Here is a 22298-nt window from a genome sequence, read left to right as displayed (position 1 = left end):
ACATTTTTTTTTTTCAAGTTTTATTTTTGTCACTGCCGGGGGCTGGATGTTTTTTTTTTCAACCTCTATATAAAAAAGTTTAAAAGTAGTTAAAAAGTATGAAAAGTTATAAAAAAGTTACAAAAAGTTAAAAAGTTATAAAAAAGTTAAAAAGTTATAAAAAATGTTAAAAAGTTATACAAGTGTAATAAAGTATTAAAAACCATTCACACTCATACCTATGGGCAATTTAGAGATCAACTAGAAAATGCATTTCCTGCTGAAAATTTGTCTCTACCTCCATCTGCCTGATGGATCGTGGAGGACTCCATCGTGGAATATGCCTACTACCAACTATTCATACACTGTCATATTCATTGATTGTGTTGTTACTGTGTTTTAATTTGTGTATAATGATTCATTCTGGTCACATGGCATCTATTACACCTGTCCATCCTGGAGAGGGATCCTCCTCTGTTGCTCTCCTGAAGGTTTCTTCCCTTTTTTCCCCCGTGAAGGTTTGTTTGGGAGTTTTTCCTGATCCGATGTGAGGTTCTGGGACAGGGATGTCTATATGTACAGATTGTAAAGCAATAATTGAATTAATAGAGTAAGAGAGTAAAAGAGTAAAAAGAAATAAAGTAATACAAAGTAATAGAGTAATAGAAAGTAATAAAGTAATGAAAAGAAGGGGAAAAAGTAATACAGTAGCGAGGTTCATTTGAAACTATACGATGAAAAACAAATACAGTTACTAACCGAGTAATTTAGTTGGTATGAGTGCGTTAATCTTGTTGCATCTTGTCAGGTCACAGTCAGGAGAAAAGGCGGAAAGACAACTGAGAGCGCGAGATCTGACACATGCGCAAAGGATAGTCCCCAATAAACGCGTTGATATGCACACTATAGCCTTTGTTTCAAGTCTTTTGAACATCACACGAAAGTAAAAGGGCGAGCATATCAATTCTAATGATCTCCACCGAGAGGGTCATGCCATCGGTCGCATGTGTGCCTGTGTGTAGTTTTGTGAGTGGGTGAGTGTGCACCTCTGTGTCTGTCCTCAGCTCATCTCACATGCTGCAGCAAACTGCATCGTATCAGTTCCGGCTGCGTGCTCAAGGAGCTCTCGTGGTGGTGGTGATTCGCACCTTTTATTGACGGTTCTATTCTGCCACTGTCGACCTGCTGACTCCTCACCTACTACTCACCTGCCCTGGCCGATAGGGGCGCAAGTAGAACTGACCCCTTTTGCCACTGCACTACAGCTGGTGGTGTCTGGCTAGAAGCTGACAGAACTACCAGCACACACAACTCACCTGCTGCTAAGCGCGCTGAGGGCATGGTGAGTTTCATTTAGTTTTTGAAACAATTGTATTAAATGTGTCTTATTTGACACTTGTTTTTGGAGTTTGAATGAATGTGTTTACGACACATTACAGCCCTCTGGTGTCTAGACAATAGTGGGTTGTACTATATTGTATAGTTCAATCTTACAATACAGCAGTGGTCATTGCAGACACACCTGGCTGAGCAATTCCCTCTAGTGAATGCCCCTCTCTAGTTAGTAAAGTTAATTAAATGAGTTTTACATGACACTAGTTCAGCTTTAAGAACATTTAACCTTCATTACATATATGTCATTATTTGTCTAAACACTGTTGAGGTCTAAGACCATATTTACTACATTATGAAGCACCGTATTTAGCCCGAAAAGATGAAATCTGTGTTCCATAAGAATCAAATCAATTATGTCTCATTGTGGAGGTAAAAAAATTAGCAAATGAAAGGGTTGACAAGACATCTTTTCAGTCATTTTCAAGACCTAATACCAAACATTTAATGTTTACGCTTCTCAAAAGTACAGATTTAATGCTTTACTACTTTGAGAAAACAATTAATCAGCTTAGAGAAAATAATCATAAATCTTTCTCCGCTTGTCTTCATCAGTTACTGAAATGTCCTGTTTTTTTTGGCATTTGAATTGTATTTCATTAACATTTATATCGTTTAATACAGTAAAAAGAAAATGTTTAACTTCTTCTTTACTTCATTTCTGGACAAACTCTTGCCCAGCGATCACAAAGGCAGTCAAATAAAGAGTAGTGAAGCAACGAAAGGTCAAACCATTCACTCAAAGACCAGAAAAATTCATTCTTTCAAAGAACTTTTATTCAGTGTTTTCCTTGTTTGTGATGTAATTCCAAGCGACCACAAAATAGTGTGACAAGTCGGGTCTTTCCCACATCATCGAGGAAGAATGGGTATAAAATAATACTAGGAGCATACAACCGTATCTCATAACATTCTGTAAAATATTGGCATTGACTAGATCTTATGACTACAAATATAAACACTCAACATCCAGAAGAAGCAACCGATTTAGAGAAATCTGTTTGGTGACAGAAATGGACGGTAGTCGTGTGGTGGAAGTTAAGGCCATGTTCGGAGGGACCGTTATTGGCAACGCTTCCGGTAGACGTCTGCCTGAACCGACCCCGACGCAGGAAAAGAGGAGAAAGAAAAGGACGAAGACACAGCAGTGAACAGAAGATGCAGAAATTAAGGACGATGAGCACAAACTCTGACGAACCCAACTGGCTCCAGTGCAGCCGTGCACACCTGGAGTAGCCTGCGCTGAGGCCGCGGCAAAAAACAACAAAAATAGAAACGCAAGGTGTCCTCGGCCCGCGGTCGCCACGGATCTGCTGTGTATGTACAGTTGACAGTCACCCCCAGAAAAGATTGTCTACTCCTGTGAGGACGAAAGGCCTCGGCTTTGACATTCTTAAGCATGCACCTCCCACTTGAGGAGTTAGAACACCATTTAGTGCAGTTACATGTAGAGGACCAGTGGTTCTCAAGCTCGGGGCTCTATTCCCTTCTTCCATTCAATATTATGAAGATTTGTTTGATAATGTTCAGCTTTCATGCTTCTCTAACCCAACCTGTCCTTCTCTGATTAAACTACGGCTCAAACGTGTTGTTCTACAGAACAAGCGGAAAAGGTTGAGAATCCCAACTGTAAAAGATAAACTGTTTATATGTAGTTTGTATCTTTAGCATGGTCCTCGTGTGTTTCATGAATCAGGTGAGATGCTTAAAAAAGGAACATGCCATTTTTTTGGCAAGTTTTAGATGAACTAAAAATCATGTTAACCTGAACGTTAACAAATGCATGCGGCGCATTCTTCCTGACATTCTGTACAGACATCATCTCCCATTTAGACAAGGTGTAAAAAGCCTTTTGTGGCTCTGGCGCAGCAACAAGTCTGATAAATAGTCTTGCGAAAGCATTTCGATGCTAAATCTGCAGAGTGCTCTTCCAACTTGTAGAATTAAGCAAAGTGAACGTCAAGTTAGCATTAATTTAGTTTTGTTTTTTCACAACTGAACAATCGCAAATCAAACTTGTTATCCTTAAGATAGACTTTCAACTATTCAGCTAACCTGCTTCATATAAAGTATGTGGTGTGGTTTAAGCAAATATTAATCAACAACGGCAACAAACACACAACCCCATCATCTTGTTTACATTGAAATATTGCTAAATCGAAATAAGGCTGCACTACCTCAACCCAGTGAGACGGCACTAACAGAAACCGCCGAAGAGCAAATAATGACTGGTTGCATGTTCATGTCGAACCCAACCACGCATCGTAAGAAGGTGATTGAGAAGCGTCGTTTTATGGGCCTTTATTGCAAACTTGATGTTCACTCTGGCTACTTAAAGTCTCCGAATATGATAAGAAAAAGCCATTAAAGACATTTTAAAACGTCTGTAAAATGGTCAGCTGTGACTTAAAACATACAAAACCACTGGCATTGTCCTTTTTATGTGAAGAAGGTTAATATGGTCAGAACCGAAGAAAATTAACTAAATCATCTTTTCTAGTCGGCTATTTTTTCAGTCCTGTAGGGAGAAATGTTCATGGACACAAAATATGATCACAAGTAACACAATAAATCTCTTAAACTCACACACACACTGAGTATCCCCATAATCTTGTTAGGGATTTAAAAACCTCTCAAATTGAAACTTGTTTTTCCTTACATCCTAGAAGACATGCATATACGCAAAATACATACATTTGAATAATAATTGTATTATATATATATATCTATTGCATCTTAATGTTTATGTTAAGTGTGTATGTACATTCCTTTGTGACACTGTGTACAAATGCAAGAATTTGAATGCTGCAAGAGAAACTAATTAATACTCGGAGAACATTTCACAATGAAACGTGGACATCCTTCCGCTAGTGAGGTCTGTTAAGAAGGCTCGTCATACGCGGCGCTCAGGAGGAGGCCGACGCCTCTGGAGGGAAGCCAAAGCCCAGACGGTGCATTTGTGGCTTCCTGTTACCCGACACGTTACCGTCAGATTGCAAACGGTGCACGGGCCTCATGCAGCAGCCAGGAGCTGTAAAGCCACATTTACACCAGAGACCGACTGCAAGAGGCCGACTGCCGACAACCGCTAATGATTCTGGAGCTTCGCACTGTTTTTCATCCCATCGGGGGTAAAAGTAATTTTTTTTAAAGATACGGTACATGTAGGAAGGCACTACAATACCGTTTGTGTTCCGGGTACATGAATCAGAGTTTCTAAAGACAGACCAGACTAAATATTAACTTTATCAACCCGACTGGAACAATCGGAGAAAGAAAACAAAGAAACAAATATCTATCAAGTTCCGTCTCCCTTTAAGTCAGAGCCCAGGCTCTCCGTGCCCCCCTATGTCCGAACACCTTGCAGCAGCAAGTCCTCCTGTCCGCTCACTGAAGTATCACAACGGTCAGTTGGGAGTTTTTCTGCTGTTGATTTGTTTGTGTTGATGGATTCCCATGTTTTTGTTTTGTTTCTTTGACTAGGGATGCATCCCTGGAGTCCACACTGGCCCTTTTACAATATTTACACACGAGAATGAGACGGACAGCGGAGGATACGTGGGGATGTTGAAGCTTCCAAATGTGGAGGTGACACCAAAATAAAGGACAACACCTAACGACCAAAGGACTGAGCTACAGGCTGTCAAAAGTTTGAAGCTTCAAAAAAAAATTTTAACTGAATTATTTGTTTTCTATTCCTTGGTGGCTTTCAAATGAACCGTGGTGTCACACGGTCTGCAGAGAAGTGATGAGCAACAAGACATTTCAAAACAGGATCAGGTGTTCAGTGCCTCCAAACACTTACACTGCCTTATCTTTCATTTTGGTGTCATCCTTCATCTAAATTTGAAAGCCCAGATGCATAGATCATGTGACCCTGAGGGACATGATATCCAGTTAACCAGGTTTGGCCATGCTTGCTCATGCTGTGCCTAGAACGGCGTGTATTCTGCGGGGTACATGACAGGGAGCCAGTTCTCGCTGAAGGTGGCACAGTGTGTCCATTGGAGGTGTCGCATGAGCTGGAAAACAAAGACAAACAGGAAGTGATTCAAAGGGAACCAAGCGGACATTGCTCTCTGTAGGGTATGCAGTTGAACAGATCCGGTACGTATGCCGAACAGATCGTCGCCGCCGCGCTCATACCTGGATGCAGTTCTTCATGTTGTCTTTGCTGGGCTTCTCCTCCACCATCTTTGAGGCGTATTTTAAGGCTCGGCCGTACATCTTGTTCACAAGAGCGTGTTTGTATGAAAACATCAACACCTGAGGAGTGGAAAAGACATAAAACAAACAAAAGATATGAGCTAAACATTTAATGAGTGTACACAAAGCAGCTTGATGGCAACATGCAGTCCAGCCAACACATTCCCAGTTTCAGTAGGAACCAGTGAAGGGAAGTTAGAAAGTTCTGAGAGATGCTCACCTTGGAGTCAGTTAGCTCCGCCCACTTCTGCACTTCCCAAAACGTATCCGTCAGAGCGTTAACCACACAGGGCAAAGTGTCGTCAGAACTGCTCGCCACCTGTTCCCCAACTTCCTCCTCCTCCTCTGCTGCTGGTCCCGTGGAGACAGCAGCGCTGCCATCCTGTGGTACCGGTGGCTGGTCGGCCATCAGGAGCTGGTCGGCCAGAGCGCAGCCCTTCCTACACAGAGCGTCCAGCAGAGCCGACTTCTGCTTCTCCATGTCGCTGAAACAGACGTTAAAAGACAGGTCAGCGTTAAGGCCTTGAGCTTCAGCCATTCTGCTTCGGGTGGGGGTTCTACGGGGGGTGTCCCAGTGTTCCGAGGTGAGCCACCTAAAACAAAGACCACTTCAGCTGACAACTTAAAATAATCAATACACCTTTAAGAAATAAAAAGTTAAGCGAGACCGCCGGTAGGTAACTTTATAAAATTACTGGATGTGGTAAATGTTAAAATGTTTTAAAACTCACTAATGTCAGTTGTACAGCAATGTTTATCAGACGTTTTCCTAACATTAGCCAACATAAGCTAATGGTCACACCAGACCACCAAGAGAGGCGTGCCAACAAAACCATAAGATGCATTTAATAGAGTTACGTTACGTGTTCATCGCTTATTTATTCAACTTTTCCGCTGCTATTTCTTCTTTTAAAAGGCTCTCAGTGTTGCTTATTGTCTAATACTAACTGTGAGATGCGTCGGGATCTTAGTGGCGTACTACCTCGGCAGAACAATTTCTAATGGATCTATGGGTTTATGTATCACACTTAAAGATGTAAAATATCCCACTAAGAAGAACCCTAACAATGTTCATATTTCCTCTATTTAAACTACCGGGAGTGACATACGTCTTGATCGAGGCCGCATCGGGCCGAGGGTCCGTCTTCATGGTGAGGTAAACAGACAGCGCCGTCTGGTCGATGTGGGATATGACGATGTCGGCTGCTGATGAAACCTCTCTGAGACGATTTGCACGCTCCTGAAAGACAAACGGCAGACGCAGAACGGACGGTGAGCAGAGAGGATTGCAGCCGAGTGATGAAATGCTCTCGCCAGAGCGTCTTCCATCGGCCCTTCGTCTGTTCCTGGTATGTACCGTTACCTTTTCAGAGTCCAGCTGGTGCAGTCTTTGCACATGCAGCGGGAGGTAATCCAGGTAGTTCTCCCTCAGTTCTTCATAGATGGTGCTAGAGTCCAACCTGAACAGCAAAGAGAGAACATGATGAACGGTTACATGATCATTAAAGAATAAAAAGGAGAAGCAGTCAATGTGTGGCTGAGCAAAACCAAAGAGCTACTGTGCACACTTTGTCATCCACTGAATCTTTAAGTCTCTCATCGCTTCAGCAAACTCCTCCTTCACGTCCTTCTCTTTGTCCCCCTCCTTGTCCTTCTCCTTTCCTCCATTCTTTGATTTGTTGGGAGCCGGAATTAAGTGGTAGACAACTGGCACGATATCCTGTTTGAATAAAAAAAAGAGAAAAAGACAAATGTTTAGTCAAAACCTCTTCTGCTACTTTGAGTCAGCATCCCAAATTCTCACTCTTCCTGATTGTGTCCTATGACTCCCAACTTCTTTTGGGTATCCCTTTTAAATCAGTTAAGAGAAATGCATTTCAATACCCAGTTATTAAAGCTGTAATTGGTGTTTATATTTATAGACGTTAGTAATGTTAACTGACCACCAGAAAACACTCCAAATCAAAATGAAATACCCGTTACAACTAGCCCGTTGCATACTCTCATACAGCAATGAAGACATACTTCGACATAATTAATGAAGATATAACAAATCCCATCTGAAGGTAAGGAATAACCCATTTCCTGATGGAAGCAGAGCAGAGGACGCTCTGTTGTACAGTGGTTCTAGCTCATCCAGTACCTTTTTAAACTTCCCTTGTCGTTTTGCAGAGGCCTGCCCCTGGTGGTCAGAATAACACACAGTGAGGGAGAGACAACACAAACACACCAAAAAGGATTCGCTCTTTCTTCATGTTTTGTTTGAATCGTTCACCTTCACTCAGAGTCAGAGGTTAATCCACCTACCTGTCACCCTTTAATTAACGCTATGGTGGCAAACAGTGGTGGAGTCCGAGCTCACATTTGTATCTCACAAATCTGACCGACTTGTTTGTACTTCATCTTTGATCAGAACTGAAAACTACAGTAAAATATGATGTGTATTCACAATGAATCTTTGACTTGAAGACAGTCAGATTTGTATGTGAGACGCAAACATTTAAAGATCTTCAGGAATGTATGTGAAATAACGATATGAAAACGGTGAGAAAAAAAACCCATTCCTTTGTAAACGTGTGCTGCATTTTGACAGGATATTTGCTTTGGAGCGGCTGAGTCGGGCTCGTTCAGCCAAAGACACACGCAGCCGTTAAAACAAAAAGTATTCAGACGTGTGCGAAGAAACAGCCCTGTGGCACCTCTAGATGAGGAGCACCTGCAGCCCAGAGAGATTGTCAGAATAAGATCCAGAAATTAAACATGTACTGCACAAATCACAGAGTATATTACATTTTTGTAATTACCTTTGAAATAAATATTTTAGTCAAGCCAATTTAGAAAAGTAAATCAGCACATACTAGCTGTGCTCATAATGAAGCACAGTTATTTTCTTTTGTGCAATTTAGGACCCTCAGAATTAAACATGTGAACATTTAGACTGGGGGGGGGTCAAACCTGAAGGCTTTTTTGGAAAACCTACCAAAATGAACCAGTTGCCTGAGGTATCTTTAACTGAGAGGTATCTAGAAGGCTGGTCAGATTCATAAGGCCGAAAAATGAGACATCATATCTGTACTTGCATTGAAAAATGCCAATAAATGCCCAACCTGGGTGAACCCGTTGCAGTGTCAATTTCTTTATCATTGTAATATTCTTACCATTTTCAAATTGTTACAACAAGGTCCAGACGCCACTGGTTGGCTAACAGATTGACGACTCATTTTGATCATGTGAGCAAGTATTCACACCAATCTGCAATCTAATGACCCAGTAAACAGCCAGATCTGGTGCATTGAAATCTGACAGGTAATGGAATGATCAACATCAAATTGTGTTTTAGTTTTTGACCAGCAATGGAGAAAATAAAAATATAATAACAATAATTGTCATCATGACCTAAAGAAAACAGCAACCAATTTAAGAAGCAACACACCAGTCGGATCAGGGCTGAAGCTGATGACAGACATGATGAAGCAACTAGCATTGGAGCACTGGTCTTCACTCCTGATCCTCAGGACAACAAGTACATCACATACTAAATTATTTTCTTACAAAAAGATTAGCACACTGGTCAACATGTCCCTTTATTGTAATTTGTTATCTGTTCACACAAAGTGAAAAATTCCCTAATTTGAGTTGGAGACTGAACACTAGCGTGACTTTGGATCCTGAGGAGCAGGACTGACTACTGCTCTGGAGGATAAAAAAGGAACAACCAACAAATAAGGCCACTCACTGCTTTCTTGCCATACTCGCTCTTGGGGACAACCAGAGAGCCTGAAAGATAGCATCCCGGACTCGTGCCCTTTGGGATCCTGAAAAAAAAGGGAGAAAGATGGCAAAAGAGAGAGAAAAAAGATGGGTACATTAGACTAAATGTGATCTCAGTAACATTTTCAAATCCAACATGAACTTCACCTTTAAGCCCCCACCCTTAAGTATTTTTAGGTTTAATGCTTTAATTGAAGGGTACTTATACAGAAGATATCGAGAAAGTTCAGTACCCAGCTTGGTAATAACTCAAGTAGAGCTGAGCACAAGCTTGATTCTACAACATTAGCACTGCTTCAGATGCAACGTGTCCCCCGTTGATTGTGAATCTGAACGAATCTACAATTGTCAGCCATTTCTTCCTCAGTGCCATTGTGTCATGGACGCCTAAATGTGTCCTGATAAAAGAATAGTCTTTGCATTTCTTTAATGTCTTTGCTGTTCTGTGATCTGGCAGCAATCATACCAATCACATTGAGATCACAGATTACTGAGTGGTTTTTTTGTGGGTGGCAAGTCCCTCTATTATATCATGCAATACGAATGAAAGGTCCCTCGCCAAATCGACTCACTTGTCGTCAGGCAGGGCTGTGACGTAGAAGGGTTGCATGGCGCCTGGGCACAAGGTGAGAGAGTTTGCCTTCTTCTTTGCCATGAGGGCAGCGCGGTGTGACTCGTAGACATCCAGGCTGAGCGTGGTGGACAGACGATGAGAAACCACAAACGGTAGGTCCTTAAGGCGCTCCAGTTCGCTGGACAGCTCGTGGCGGACCTGGAGACGCACAGAGTAGTCCCCCTTTTCCAGCTTCAGAGAATACTGAAGAAGGAAAGCAGACCGAAGGGAGTTGTGTTAAATTTGTAAAAAGCACCAACTAAAGATACAAGTAAACATCTGGTGAAGAAAAAAGAAGATGTGGCTCAATGTACCTGGTGTGGATAAGCGTCCCCTGACCCCAATAGTCTCTTGTTCTGATCAAACAGCATCCAGAGCTGACTGTCAAACTCAGACTCGTACAGCAGCTCACACAGCATGGGACAGCTGGGGGTGACCTCTCCACTCTTAGGCTGAGGACAGAGCAAAAGGAAGAGAATGTACACTACCGTTCAAAAGTTTGGAGTCACCAAGACAATTTCGTGTTGTCCATGAAATCTCATTTTTATTCATCAAATGAATTGCAAAATGAATAGAAAATATAGTCAAGACATTAATTAACAAGGATAGAAATAATTATTTTTATTTTAAATATTCGTTTTGTTCTTCAAACTTGTAGCACAAACAAAGCCAGTTGTATAGCTTCTCTCACCATCATAACTGTTTTCAGCTGTGCTAACATAATGTCACAAGGGTTTTCTAATCATCCATTAGTCTCCTAAGGCGATGAGCAAACACAATGTACCATTACAACACTGGAGTGATAGTTGCTGGACATGGGCCTCTATACACCCATGTAGATATTTGATTATAAAACGGAAGTTTCCACCCATATAGTCATGTACCACATTAGCAATGTATAGTGTGTTTCTGATTAATTTAATGTCATCTTTATTGGAAAAAAAACATGCTTTTCTTTGAAAAAGAAGGACATGTCTACGTGTTTTTCTTCTTTTCTAAGTTACCTCAATCTTTTGAACGGTCGTGTACATGCATGAAGAACGAAGCTAAACCAAATAAAGTGCTCAAGTGCTGATGAGATGTAGTACCTGGTGAAAGCTGTAGGAGAGGACAATCTCGTAGAGTTGTCTGTTGTTAGGCAGAACGTCCCTCAATCCCAGAGCTTTTATCTTTGAATTTAAGGGCCTAGAACAACAACAACAACAACAAAGATGAAACTAGAATGGGCACTCGGTAGAGCGCATATCTTCGCATATCACAAGATTGGGCATTGAATTATGAACATTTTGGCATTAGTTGCATGCCAATTGGACAAAAATGTATCGTGCTATGGTAAATAAAAGAGTTTGACCTTTCCATGACCTTGACCTTTGACCCGATTGATCCCAAAATCTAATCAAATGGTCCCCGGATAATAACCAATCATCCCACCAAATTTCAGGCGATTCAAGAACATGTTGACCTGTTCATGACCTTTGACCTTTGACCCGATCGATCCCAAAATCTAATCAACTGGTCCCCGGATAATAAACAATGATCCCACCAAATTTCATGCGATTCGGTTCAATACTTTTTGAGTTCTGCGAAAGATTTTGACCTGTTCATGACCTTTGACCTTTGACCCGATCGATCCCAAAATCTAATCAACTGGTCCCCGGATAATAAACAATCATCCCACCAAATTTCATGCGATTCGGTTCAATACTTTTTGAGATTTGCGAATAACACGCATACAAATAAATAAATAAACTAGAATGGGCACTCGGTAGAGCGCATACCTTCGCATATCACAAGATTGGGCATTGAATTATGAACATTTTGGCATTAGTTGCATGCCAATTGGACAAAAATTTATCGTGCTATGGTAAAAAAAGAGTTTGACCTTTCCTTGACCTTGACCTGATTGATCCCAAAATCTAATCAAATGGTCCCCGGATAATAACCAATCATCCCACCAAATTTCATGCGATTCAAGAACATTTTGACCTGTTCATGACCTTTGACCTTGACCTTTGACCCGATCGATCCCAAAATCTAGTCAACTGGTCCCCGGATAATAAACAATCATCCCACCAAATTTCATGCGATTCGGTTCAATACCTTTTGAGTTCTGCGAAAGATTTTGACCTGTTCATGACCTTTGACCCGATCGATCCCAAAATCGAATCAACTGGTCCCCGGATAATAAACAATCATCCTACCAAATTTCATGCGATTCGGTTCAATACTTTTTGAGTTCTGCGAAAGATTTTGACCTGTTCATGACCTTTGACCCGATCGATCCCAAAATCTAATCAACTGGTCCCCGGATAATAAACAATCATCCCACCAAATTTCATGCGATTCGGTTCAATACTTTTTGAGTTCTGCGAAAGATTTTGACCTGTTCATGACCTTTGACCTTTGACCCGATCGATCCCAAAATCTAATCAACTGGTCCCCGGATAATAAACAATCATCCCACCAAATTTCATGCGATTCGGTTCAATACTTTTTGAGTTTTGCGAATAACACTCATACAAATAAATAAATAAATAAATACACGGCGATCAAAACATAACCTTCCGGCATTTTCAATGCAAAGGTAATAAATACATAAATACACGGCGATCAAAACATAACCTTCCGGCATTTTCAATGCGAAGGTAACAATGAACTGCCGTGGTGTGTGTATGTGCGTGTTTACCTGAGAGGCTGAACCCAGGACTTGAGGGTGATCGTGGGGGACACCTCCTCGTACCTCAGAGGCGACGTCACATCAAAACTCGTCACTCCCTCTGAGGCATGCTGCGCAGACACAAATGACAGTTACGCACAGAGAACTGATCCTGTCATGGCTGATGTTTACTTGTCCGTGTTGCTAATCTGTAAAACTGTTCTCTTCTCACTATGTGTAGGGGTGAAGGGGAAGTGTTGAGTCCATGGAACGAGATGCTGTAGTCCACTGTGACGTCACCCAGGCTTGCCCACCAGCGTGCAATGCAAAACTCGACTATCTTTCCTGCCTGCAGGAGACAAGACACAAGCAGAAACTAGTTCACCCGTGTGATATTTTCATATACATGCATCTACGAAATGAAGTGACTTTCATTCCAGGTACTTTTTGTTCTCTCTTTTTATAAAGCTGACGGGTACATATATAGAACTAGAATGGGCACTCGGTAGAGCGCATACCTTCGCATATCACAAGATTGGGCATTGAATTATGAACATGTTGGCATTAGCTGCATGCCAATTGGATATAAATTGACCGCGCTATGGTAAAAAAAAGATGTTGACCTTTTCATGACCTTGACCTTTGACCCAATCGATCCCAAAATCTAATCAAATGGTCCCCGGATAATAACCAATCATCCCACCAAATTTCATGCGATTCGGTTTAATACTTTTTTACTTATGCGAATAACACGCATACAAATAAATAAATAAATAAATACACGGCGATCAAAACATTACCTTCTGCATTTTCAATGCGAAGGTAATTACTCATGTGCAAAGTTCCAGTCAGTTAATCGTAATATTTAGAGATGCACCGATCAGGTTTTTGGTGCCGATCACGATCACTGAAATCAGTATCTGCCGATCACCGATAATACCGATCACCGATCACGGTGTCGATTGAAGCATTCTATTTCTTGTGTAGCATTATTGCCTAGGACTATGAGGAAATACATATATAAAGCAACTCAAACATTAAAGAAAATACAGATTTCTTTAAACATTTAGGACTTTTACTTTGTAAAATGTCCTAATTGATACATTAAAATTGTTTGATTGCTATTGTAGGGGATTTCAGATATGTATGGAACACATCTGCATCATTCATTTCCTGGAACTCTTGGGGAAATCTATTTACAGGACTTTTTTTAACATACAAAAGTCTGATTTATTTTTATAAACTCTTCCTTGGTACAGTAAAAATGTTTTAATGTAAGCCTAATTTAAGCTACATCTCAGAGACGATCTATAAAGATACAAAATCAGTTCATTGTTTACTTTTATATGTTCGTGTATGATTTGTCGACATCTTATTTTGATAAACGGATGTTGTTTCACGTGGTTCTTTCCGCTAACTTTGCAAAACCGGATGTTGTCACTTAAATCCTTCCGCTAACTTTATCAAAACCCTCGCGTGCTCCCGATCTAATGCGTTTACCGTCAACATCAGTCTAGAGGGGCAGACATGTGAGAGTCGGCTGACTCGACCACGGAGATTCAACTCGGGGGACAGGGTGGACTCGTGGACCTCTCACTCTGCGGCCCTCGCCGGGCGCATCGTCTCCGTTGCGATGCGCGGCGATTGAAACGTCTGATAGTTCTCGCAGATGTTACGTCATCTGATCGGCCGTTTTGAGAACGCCGATCAAAACCGATAATGGGAATATCGGCCGATATGGATCGGCGCCGATCAGATCGGTGCATCCCTAGTAATATTATTAATGAAATATACGTACCAGCACTGGGAAAACCTCGGTTAGTGAGCCTCTTTCCAACAGTGAGGAAAACTTGTAGAATTCATTGGCTCTGTACGCTCTCTGTTTGACCAGGTGCACCGCGTGGAGAACAAACTTTGATGACACGTCACCCGAATGAGAGGTCAGTGTGATCTCTGCAGGAGAGACACGTGGACAGAGGTGAGAACCAGCAGAGCAAAGAGAAGAGAGAATGCAGATGACAACAGGAGGAAAAGCCATATTTAGATTTTGCACATTGATCTCTACTTAAAAAACATGAAAGTAGATTCAAGTCACATTTCTCTTCCTACTGACTTGTGGGTTATTTGGTAACGTTGATGGATTTACATTTCCCCCATACTATATTGCATTTGTTATCAACAATAAATCAATTTGACAATGACACTCAAGTGACCGAGGCAGGAGGAGCGTGGGAGGTCAAATAACTCCCGACACCAACGGCTGCAGCATACTCATTTTCCCAACAAGGGTAACCAAAGTGTGAATGTGGTCAAGAAAATCAAATTAAAATCGAAACAAATACACTTTACTATAGCTGAACGTTAGATAAAATACAAATCGAAATGTTAAGTACTTCTTCAAGCACACAATGTACTGACCTGCCCAGGAGGCTCCCTGAGGAACAGTGATGAAGTGGCGTTTGAGCTGGCCTGGTCTGAAGTGGACATCTGGGCAACACACCTCCTGATTACGACTATCTGTCACTCTGTTAGATGAAAGAGAGAGAGAGAGAGCGCTATAACATTACAACTACTTGGAAGAGTGACGAAGAGAAAAAATCCAATATGATGCAAGAACCTACTTGGCGGGGATGATGACGGTGATTGGGACCCTGAATAGGGGGCCACAGCTAGGTGCTGATGTGTCATACCCACAGACCTGAGGGGGAAAAAAGCGACCAGATTACAAGTGATCAGATTAACGTTAATACACTCGGAAACTAATCGCTAATTCGTCCTACTATCCTTCCAGTATCTACCTCTGTGTAGTGCACTCCCTCTCTCAGTCCCACAGGATCGATGCGGACATTCACGTGACGGCACTGGTTCATCAGCTCTAGATGGGAGGGGCACTGGACCCACGGGGCGGCACATGTGAGCGCCAAGTGGAGCTGCAAGGAGATTCGCTCCGAGTTTCCTGCGGAGGATATAACAATACGATGGATGGTGTAAAAGATGAAAAACACTTGTTAACACTTAATCGGAAAAGCTCTAAATTATTGTGGTTATAAGTATGAACAGTACCCGTGTTCTCCGGAAAGATGGGTTCAATTCCTACTCCGTGATCTGAGGGGGCAAGAATATGGGTTGGGTCCCTGAGGTAGATGCCTCTCTGTGATCCCACACTGACTGTGAAGCCAAGGTTGCTTGTTGGCAAAGTGGCGTGTTGAGTGAGGTAGTCTAATGCCTTGTCCACCTGGGAGGAAGAAAGGGAGAAGGTTACTGGATGGCACACAGGAACAAGTAAAGACATGGCTCAATAAAAATGATAGAACATGCTCAGAATAAGAGTTACCTGGATTATTCCATGACCCTGTGCAAACACTTCGATGTCATCCACCTTCAGAGCTGTGTGCTCCAGCGCCCTCCTCACCGCAGGAACAGAGGCATGGATCCCGCTCTGCTTCAGTCCTTTTATATAAATAAAATAAATAAAAAAATAAAAAAAAATCACACAAAAATCAGAGCCTAGCATCAGATCTGTACTTCCACGCATGCAATACATTCCCTTGTCTAGTATAAGTCTGAGACCCTGAACTCACCTGAGAGGATTAGCGCGATGCCACCACAGGCATTAGGCGATGACATCGATGTGCCGTTCATCAGCTGGGTACCACGAAGAGTCCAGTTGGGTACAGAGGCAATGGCCCCACCAGGCGCACTGATGCTGACACCCAGGGCCCCGTCTGTGCTGGGGCCCCTAGATGACCAGGTGTATTGATTGGCAGGCAGCTTCTCCCTCAGTGAATACTCTGCCACCATCATGTCTGGAGTCACATATGCGCCAACTCCTACAGGGAGAAGGGAGCAGGAAGGGAACATGTTAAAAAAATAATAATTTAAAAAATGTACACAGCCATCTTGACTGAAGCAAGCAGTAATCGATCATTCACCAGAAGGCTACACTATTAACTGTAGCACATGGCTGTTAATGACCCAGTGTAACATTCGTTCTCCACAAAACGTTGGTGTTGTACCTTGTAAATAATTCATATATGTACCTATGACAGTGCTGGTGGTTCCCCCCGGACAGCCGACAGTGGAGAGGCACGGGCCATTGTTTCCTGCACTTGAAACGAATATTACATTGTGCTTCTGCACAGCCTCTGTGATCACCTCACAAATCCTCCTGGAAGACAAATTGACATATAATCAGACAGTGTTGTGACGCCCCTCCCCCACTGTTCTGAACGAACCTCAGCAATCAACTGACCGACATGGGGAGGGTCAACAGTGGATTAGGCTCATCTGGGCCCTTGAGCTATGCATGCTGGCCCCTACACTCACTCTGTCTGCCTTGCTACAGCAGACAACCACTCGGCATTATTCTCTGGTACCTTGAACACCTTTGCAGCACGCATGACAAACATCCATGCATGGCTTTCATTACAGACCTGCATACATTAATTTATGTTCACTGCAGTTTTATGAATTGTTTTGGTTTTTAGTATAACCACGTTACAATTCCTGAGCCAGTTTGTGGCAGTGTGCAAGAGACAACCAACCAACCAACTTACCCGGTGTTGGGCCAGTGGGTGGCTTCCCCGTAGCTATAGTTCACCAGGTCACACTTGTAGTTGATGACTTCAATCATCTTTGAGTGACAGGAGAAAGAAAGAAACATTTAAAAGGGTGGGGGTAAAAAAGGGTACTCAAACTGCTCATCTATATTTGTCTCAGCAGTATACCGCACGGATGAGTCCTGTGCCAGTTTCCATGGTGCTGAGCCGGGTGTCTCCAATCTTCAGAGCCAGGATTTGGGCACCGGGAGCCACACCGTTTCGCTCAGGCTCCTCTGGGAAGTAACCGGCTGCAATGCTTGCGACATGTGTCCCATGAGCCCCTTTAAAAGCACACAAACAAGTTAAACTGGAGAACACATGGTGGACTTCTACATAAGATGGCTCCCGGACCACCAGCACAGGTTCCCCCCAAGGCTGCGTTCTTTCCCCTCTGCTTTTCTCCCTTTACACCAACAACTGCACCTCCAGTCACCAGTCCGTCAAGCTCCTGAAGTTCGCGGATGACACCACCCTCATTGGACTCATCTCTGGTGGGGACGAGACCGCCTACAGGTGGGAGACTGACCACCTGGTGACCTGGTGCAGCCAGAACAACCTGGAGCTCAACGCTCTAAAGACAGTGGAGATGGTTGTGGATTTCAGGAAGAATGCAGCCCCACCCGCCCCTCTCATCCTGTGTGACTCCCCCGTCGACACTGTGGAGTCCTTCCGCTTCCTGGGCTCCATCATTACCCAGGACCTCAAGTGGGAGCTGAACATCGGCTCCATCACCAAGAAGGCCCAGCAGAGGATGTTCTTCCTGAGGCAGCTGAGAAAATTCAACCTGCCAGGGAAAATGATGGTACACTTCTACACGGCCATCGTTGAGTCCATCATCTGCTCCTCCATCACCGTCTGGCACCCTGCAGCCACAGCCAAAGACAAGTGCAGGCTGCAGAGCATCATCCGCTCGGCCGAGAGGGTTATTGGCTGCAATCTGCCTTCCCTCCAGGTCCTGTTTACTTCCAGGTCACAGAAGCGGGCCAGAAGGATTGTCACTGACCCCTCCCATCCTGGTCACACCCTGTTCGAGTCCCTCCCCTCTGGTAGGAGGCTGCGGTCCATCAGGACAAAGACCTCCCGCCACACCAAAAGCTTTTTCCCGTCGGCAGTCGAGCTCATCAATGGAGCCCGGGTCCCCCACTGACTGACTCCATCACCCCCAGGACTACCTCCTCTTCTTCCTCCTTCCTCTCTCCTCCTTCTTCCCCCTCCTTCCTCTTCCTTCTCCTCCTCCTTCTTCTTCTTCCCTCCTGGAGGCCTCTTCCACACACGTCACTTTAACATGCACTTTAACTTAAACACACGTCACATGTAACATGTAACATACTCTTTTAACTTAAACACACATCACTTGAAACACACACCTAAACACTTTAACATTATTTGTTATCCGAGCACTTTATCTTTATATTTATCGTATACTTAAGTTCACTGTTGCGGTCGCGTTGATTGTTGTTTGTCATGTCTAAATGTTGCAACTTCCGCCAAAAAAAATTCCTCGTTTGTGTAAACATTCCTGGCAATAAAACTGTTTCTGATTTCTGATTCTGAAGATGCAGCCTTTACAGGTGAACATGTGACCTCCTGTTACGCTGAACAGCTTTTTGTGTTTACGGACTGAATCATATAAAAGCTTCCTTTCAGAGGTTTAGACTAAATCACCTCAGGCCAGATCCTCCTGAAATTAACCAACATCAAAAACCTTGCATTTTGATATGATTTTCATTTCCTTCATTACATAAATTTAAATGTAATTGTATATAATGTAACCTTGTTTGCTGTTGCTACAAACAAATCCCCCCCTGGGGATAAATAAAGTATCTATCTATCTATCTATCCATCCATCTATCTTATAGTTTATATGTGTTTTGGATACCTCACCTCCACTGGTGACGATACAGAGTGTGTTTCCCTCATCGTAAATATTAACCGAGTAGTTAAGCATCTCAGCATTTCCTAATGTGGCATACTCTTGCGTCTCTCTGTAGGAGCAAAGCACAGTGCTCTGGGACAGCTCTCCATTCTCAAAAGTGTCAACTACAGCCCTGAGGAGAAGAAACAAGGAGAAGAAATACACCATTAGAAAACAGAAGTAGGTGGTTCAAAAAACAAAAACATGTATGAAGAGGGAAAAAAAGCTATTATGACTTGCTTCCATGTGACGCCATCATGCCAAAGCACACAGTCATATACAGGACCAGGATCATTGTACTTCTTTTCTAATGATGCCAGCAACTCTGACTGGCTCTGCAGCTCTTCCTTCTGCAATTTCTCCATCTTGAGAGAGAAAGCAGGAGGGAAAGCTATATGTGAGAATTAGATTACGAAACACCACGTTACCTTGACTAACAACTGGATGCAAACACTGACGGGTTAAAAAAGAACTACGTTTTGTAGAACTGACCTGTGAGGGTGATGGGTGAGAGAGGTCAAACTCTTCCGTCCTACGAGAGACCTCAGCTAGGGCTACGCGGTGTGGTGGGTCCCACGTCTTCTCCTTTCGCTCTTTCTGGGTGACAAAAACACAACAAAAGTAACATTAAAAATCCATAGAGGATTGATTTTCATTAATTTTATCTACAAAATATACATTTTTGTTTTACTACTCTGGAATAAGCCTATATGAAATTAGTAAAACTGCAAGGGAGAGAGAATATCTGGGCAAAACCACATTGTTGTACAAATCAAACCCAGGACAGACTACAGCAAAGCTGCCCTATCTTTCTACCTGTATTCTTTCTTTGAGGGCCTTAGGGAAGAACTCATAGCCATTTTTAAGTCCAATGCGATACTTCCCTGACGGATTGACCCAGGTAGGAGGGATCTGGAAGACATAAAAAGACACAGACAATATGAAGAAGGAAACATAAAATGTAGGTCTAATAATACATTAATGTATAATTAGGTATAACAATGGGCCACACAGATTCAATGAAAACATATTTAAGATGCAAGACAATACCTGTGATAGAACATTTACTACGCAACAGCTGTCACTCATTTTCTTTTGTTTTTAATATTAGTTGCGGGGTGTCTACTGACCTTAAGTGTTCTACCAGAGAGGCCAGCGATGGTCCCATCTTTCGGCTCTGCCACCGTGGTCATGTTCACGTCACCGCTGCCTGTCGTGTCGATGATGTCAACAATCTTTGGCTTCCCCTCAGTTGTGACCTAAAGAAGCAGCAATTAAGAAAGCAATCAGTAATCACTTACTAAGTTCAGCCTGAGAGGGACACATAGCACTAATATGTATATAGATACACACACAAAATAAAGATAACTTTAATGTAAAAGACGTACAAACCATGCTAAATAAACTCATCATGGCTTGCAACAACATTGCCCTTCTTATACATGTTTGTTTACAGACACTAAAGAGATCAGATTCTACCCTTTTATGCACACATGAAGGAAGGTGAAGTGCGATTGAAACGAGACGGTCGGCCTTAGTTTCGTGTAACGATAAGCCAAAGACACGTACGTAAATATATGGAAATGAACTAGTTGGATCCCGGTATGACTTGGCACTAACGTAAACATGTAACTTAGCATTAAACTAGTTAACGTCACGTCTCACTTACTGATCGTACGTCATTGTTGCTGTTATTAACGGGCTCGTCCCACTACCCTACGGGGACCAGACTGGCAGGACCAACTGAAACCCGCAAGGAGATTGACCGGCAACAGAAGCGGGCACATTCAGCTGTTAGCTGCCGGGGCTAGCGTGCTAACCGTTACGGTTAGCTCTCGTGCGTTATGTCTCACACAAAAGCAGGGGAGAGTACTTACTGTCAATTACGATGTGTTTAGTTAGTTGTCATAAACAGCAATGAACCTAAATGCCATAGATGGTGTGTGTGTGTGTAGCTAAATTAATCTAGCTCCGTCAGCCGTTGGGTGACAGTGTATTAGTCACCACTAAAGTGAATGAGTCGGGCCTTTAGCATCGCTAGCTTGCACCAGTAGCTAGTAGCCGACAGCCGGTCAGATTTACCTGCATGCCGGGGGCCCCGGGGTCCACGCCGGTGTCGAGAATGGCGATGAGCACTCCCCGTCCATCGTACTCGGGGAACCTGATAAGATATGACGCAGCGCCGGTTTCTTTTTTGGGGAGCAGCCCGTGGAAGGGGAACGGTTCTTCAGTAGAATGAGCAGCCATGGTCACAAGGGCGACAATGAAAACAAAGCGGCGAAATGGGGAAGAGAGCGACCGACAGGGTGACAAGGACTGGGAGGAGAGCCGTTTAAAGGGGCGGCGCGAGCCTCATGTCTCTGCAACACTTGTTGAGCAGGCCTTTGGACATTATACAGTGTGTGTGTGCGTGTGTGTGTGTGCGTGTGTGTGTGTGTGTGCGTGTGTGTGTGCGTGTGTATATATATTAGGGCTGTCAATCGATTTAAAAAAATTAACTAATTAATCGCACATTTTGAAATTCATTAATCGCGATTAAAAGTTGTTTTTTCTTCTAAAGACTAAATCTTCTAAATGAACGAGTAATCCCTTCAGACAGCGTGTATTTTAGACACTTGTTTAACTGTATTCTTTTTTAAAGACTAAACTTCACACAGAGCTGTGTTTTCAAAGAGGCTCCGACCTATAAAGTGTCAGCGAGGTATTTAATATCGTGGATGATAAATTGTTTCTTCAGTGAAACATCAGATTAGTAAACAAAGGTGTATTTGTGACCCCATTGGCAGGGGCGTGTCTAGGGGGTGGCCAGGGGTGGCACGTGCTACCCCTGGAATCTGATTGGCCACCCCAGGTGCCACCCCATATGCTAAACTATGATTGGCTATCTGCCCACGGAGGCGGGAACGTTTGAATTGTGTGACTACCGAACTTTCATTTTCAACCGACAAGAAGACATCAAGAAGACATCAAGAGATTGCGGCTACTCGCTCCTGAAAGATGTGAGTAGCTAGAATTATTGATAACAGTTACACATAATGAGTCAGTGGTTTAAAAAGTTTGAACTGTAATAAGCTAAAACGTTTTTTGATTTTCACGATATGTGGTGCAGGTCTGTCATCATCGCGACTGTCGACAGTGTCGACTGACTCAGCTTGCTGCCTAGAA

At 42.9% G+C, this 22298-nt stretch overlaps 1 protein-coding gene across 2 annotated transcripts; it reads right to left on the bottom strand.

Moving 5' to 3' along the window:
* Positions 1 to 2122: 2122 nt before the first annotated feature.
* Positions 2123 to 21412, bottom strand: tpp2 (tripeptidyl peptidase 2). Of its 2 annotated transcripts, XM_056412494.1 has the most exons (29): positions 21216 to 21412; positions 20264 to 20392; positions 19950 to 20045; positions 19626 to 19730; positions 19374 to 19498; positions 19103 to 19266; positions 17345 to 17499; positions 17174 to 17250; positions 16658 to 16785; positions 16199 to 16447; positions 15952 to 16067; positions 15681 to 15852; positions 15416 to 15573; positions 15239 to 15315; positions 15036 to 15142; positions 14416 to 14570; positions 12850 to 12966; positions 12648 to 12748; positions 11050 to 11146; positions 10276 to 10413; positions 9921 to 10165; positions 9314 to 9392; positions 7721 to 7759; positions 7146 to 7297; positions 6941 to 7037; positions 6687 to 6817; positions 5798 to 6062; positions 5518 to 5637; positions 2123 to 5393 (listed from the first exon to the last, which is right to left on the bottom strand). In XM_056412494.1, exons 1-29 carry the CDS (start codon positions 21378 to 21380, stop codon positions 5304 to 5306), a joined length of 3849 nt encoding a protein of 1282 aa, XP_056268469.1. In that variant the 5' UTR covers positions 21381 to 21412; the 3' UTR covers positions 2123 to 5303. The 2 variants fall into 2 exon arrangements, with proteins under 2 accessions (XP_056268469.1, XP_056268470.1); XM_056412495.1 differs by lacking the exon at positions 7721 to 7759 and having other exon boundaries at positions 21216 to 21411.
* Positions 21413 to 22298: the final 886 nt, after the last annotated feature.

Source organism: Pseudoliparis swirei, chromosome 4 (genome assembly GCF_029220125.1).
Source record: "Pseudoliparis swirei isolate HS2019 ecotype Mariana Trench chromosome 4, NWPU_hadal_v1, whole genome shotgun sequence".
In the NCBI taxonomy this organism is placed as follows: Eukaryota; Metazoa; Chordata; class Actinopteri; order Perciformes; family Liparidae; genus Pseudoliparis; species Pseudoliparis swirei.
Note: the sequence above shows the minus strand (reverse complement) of the source record. Positions and strands in the feature narration are given on the sequence as shown.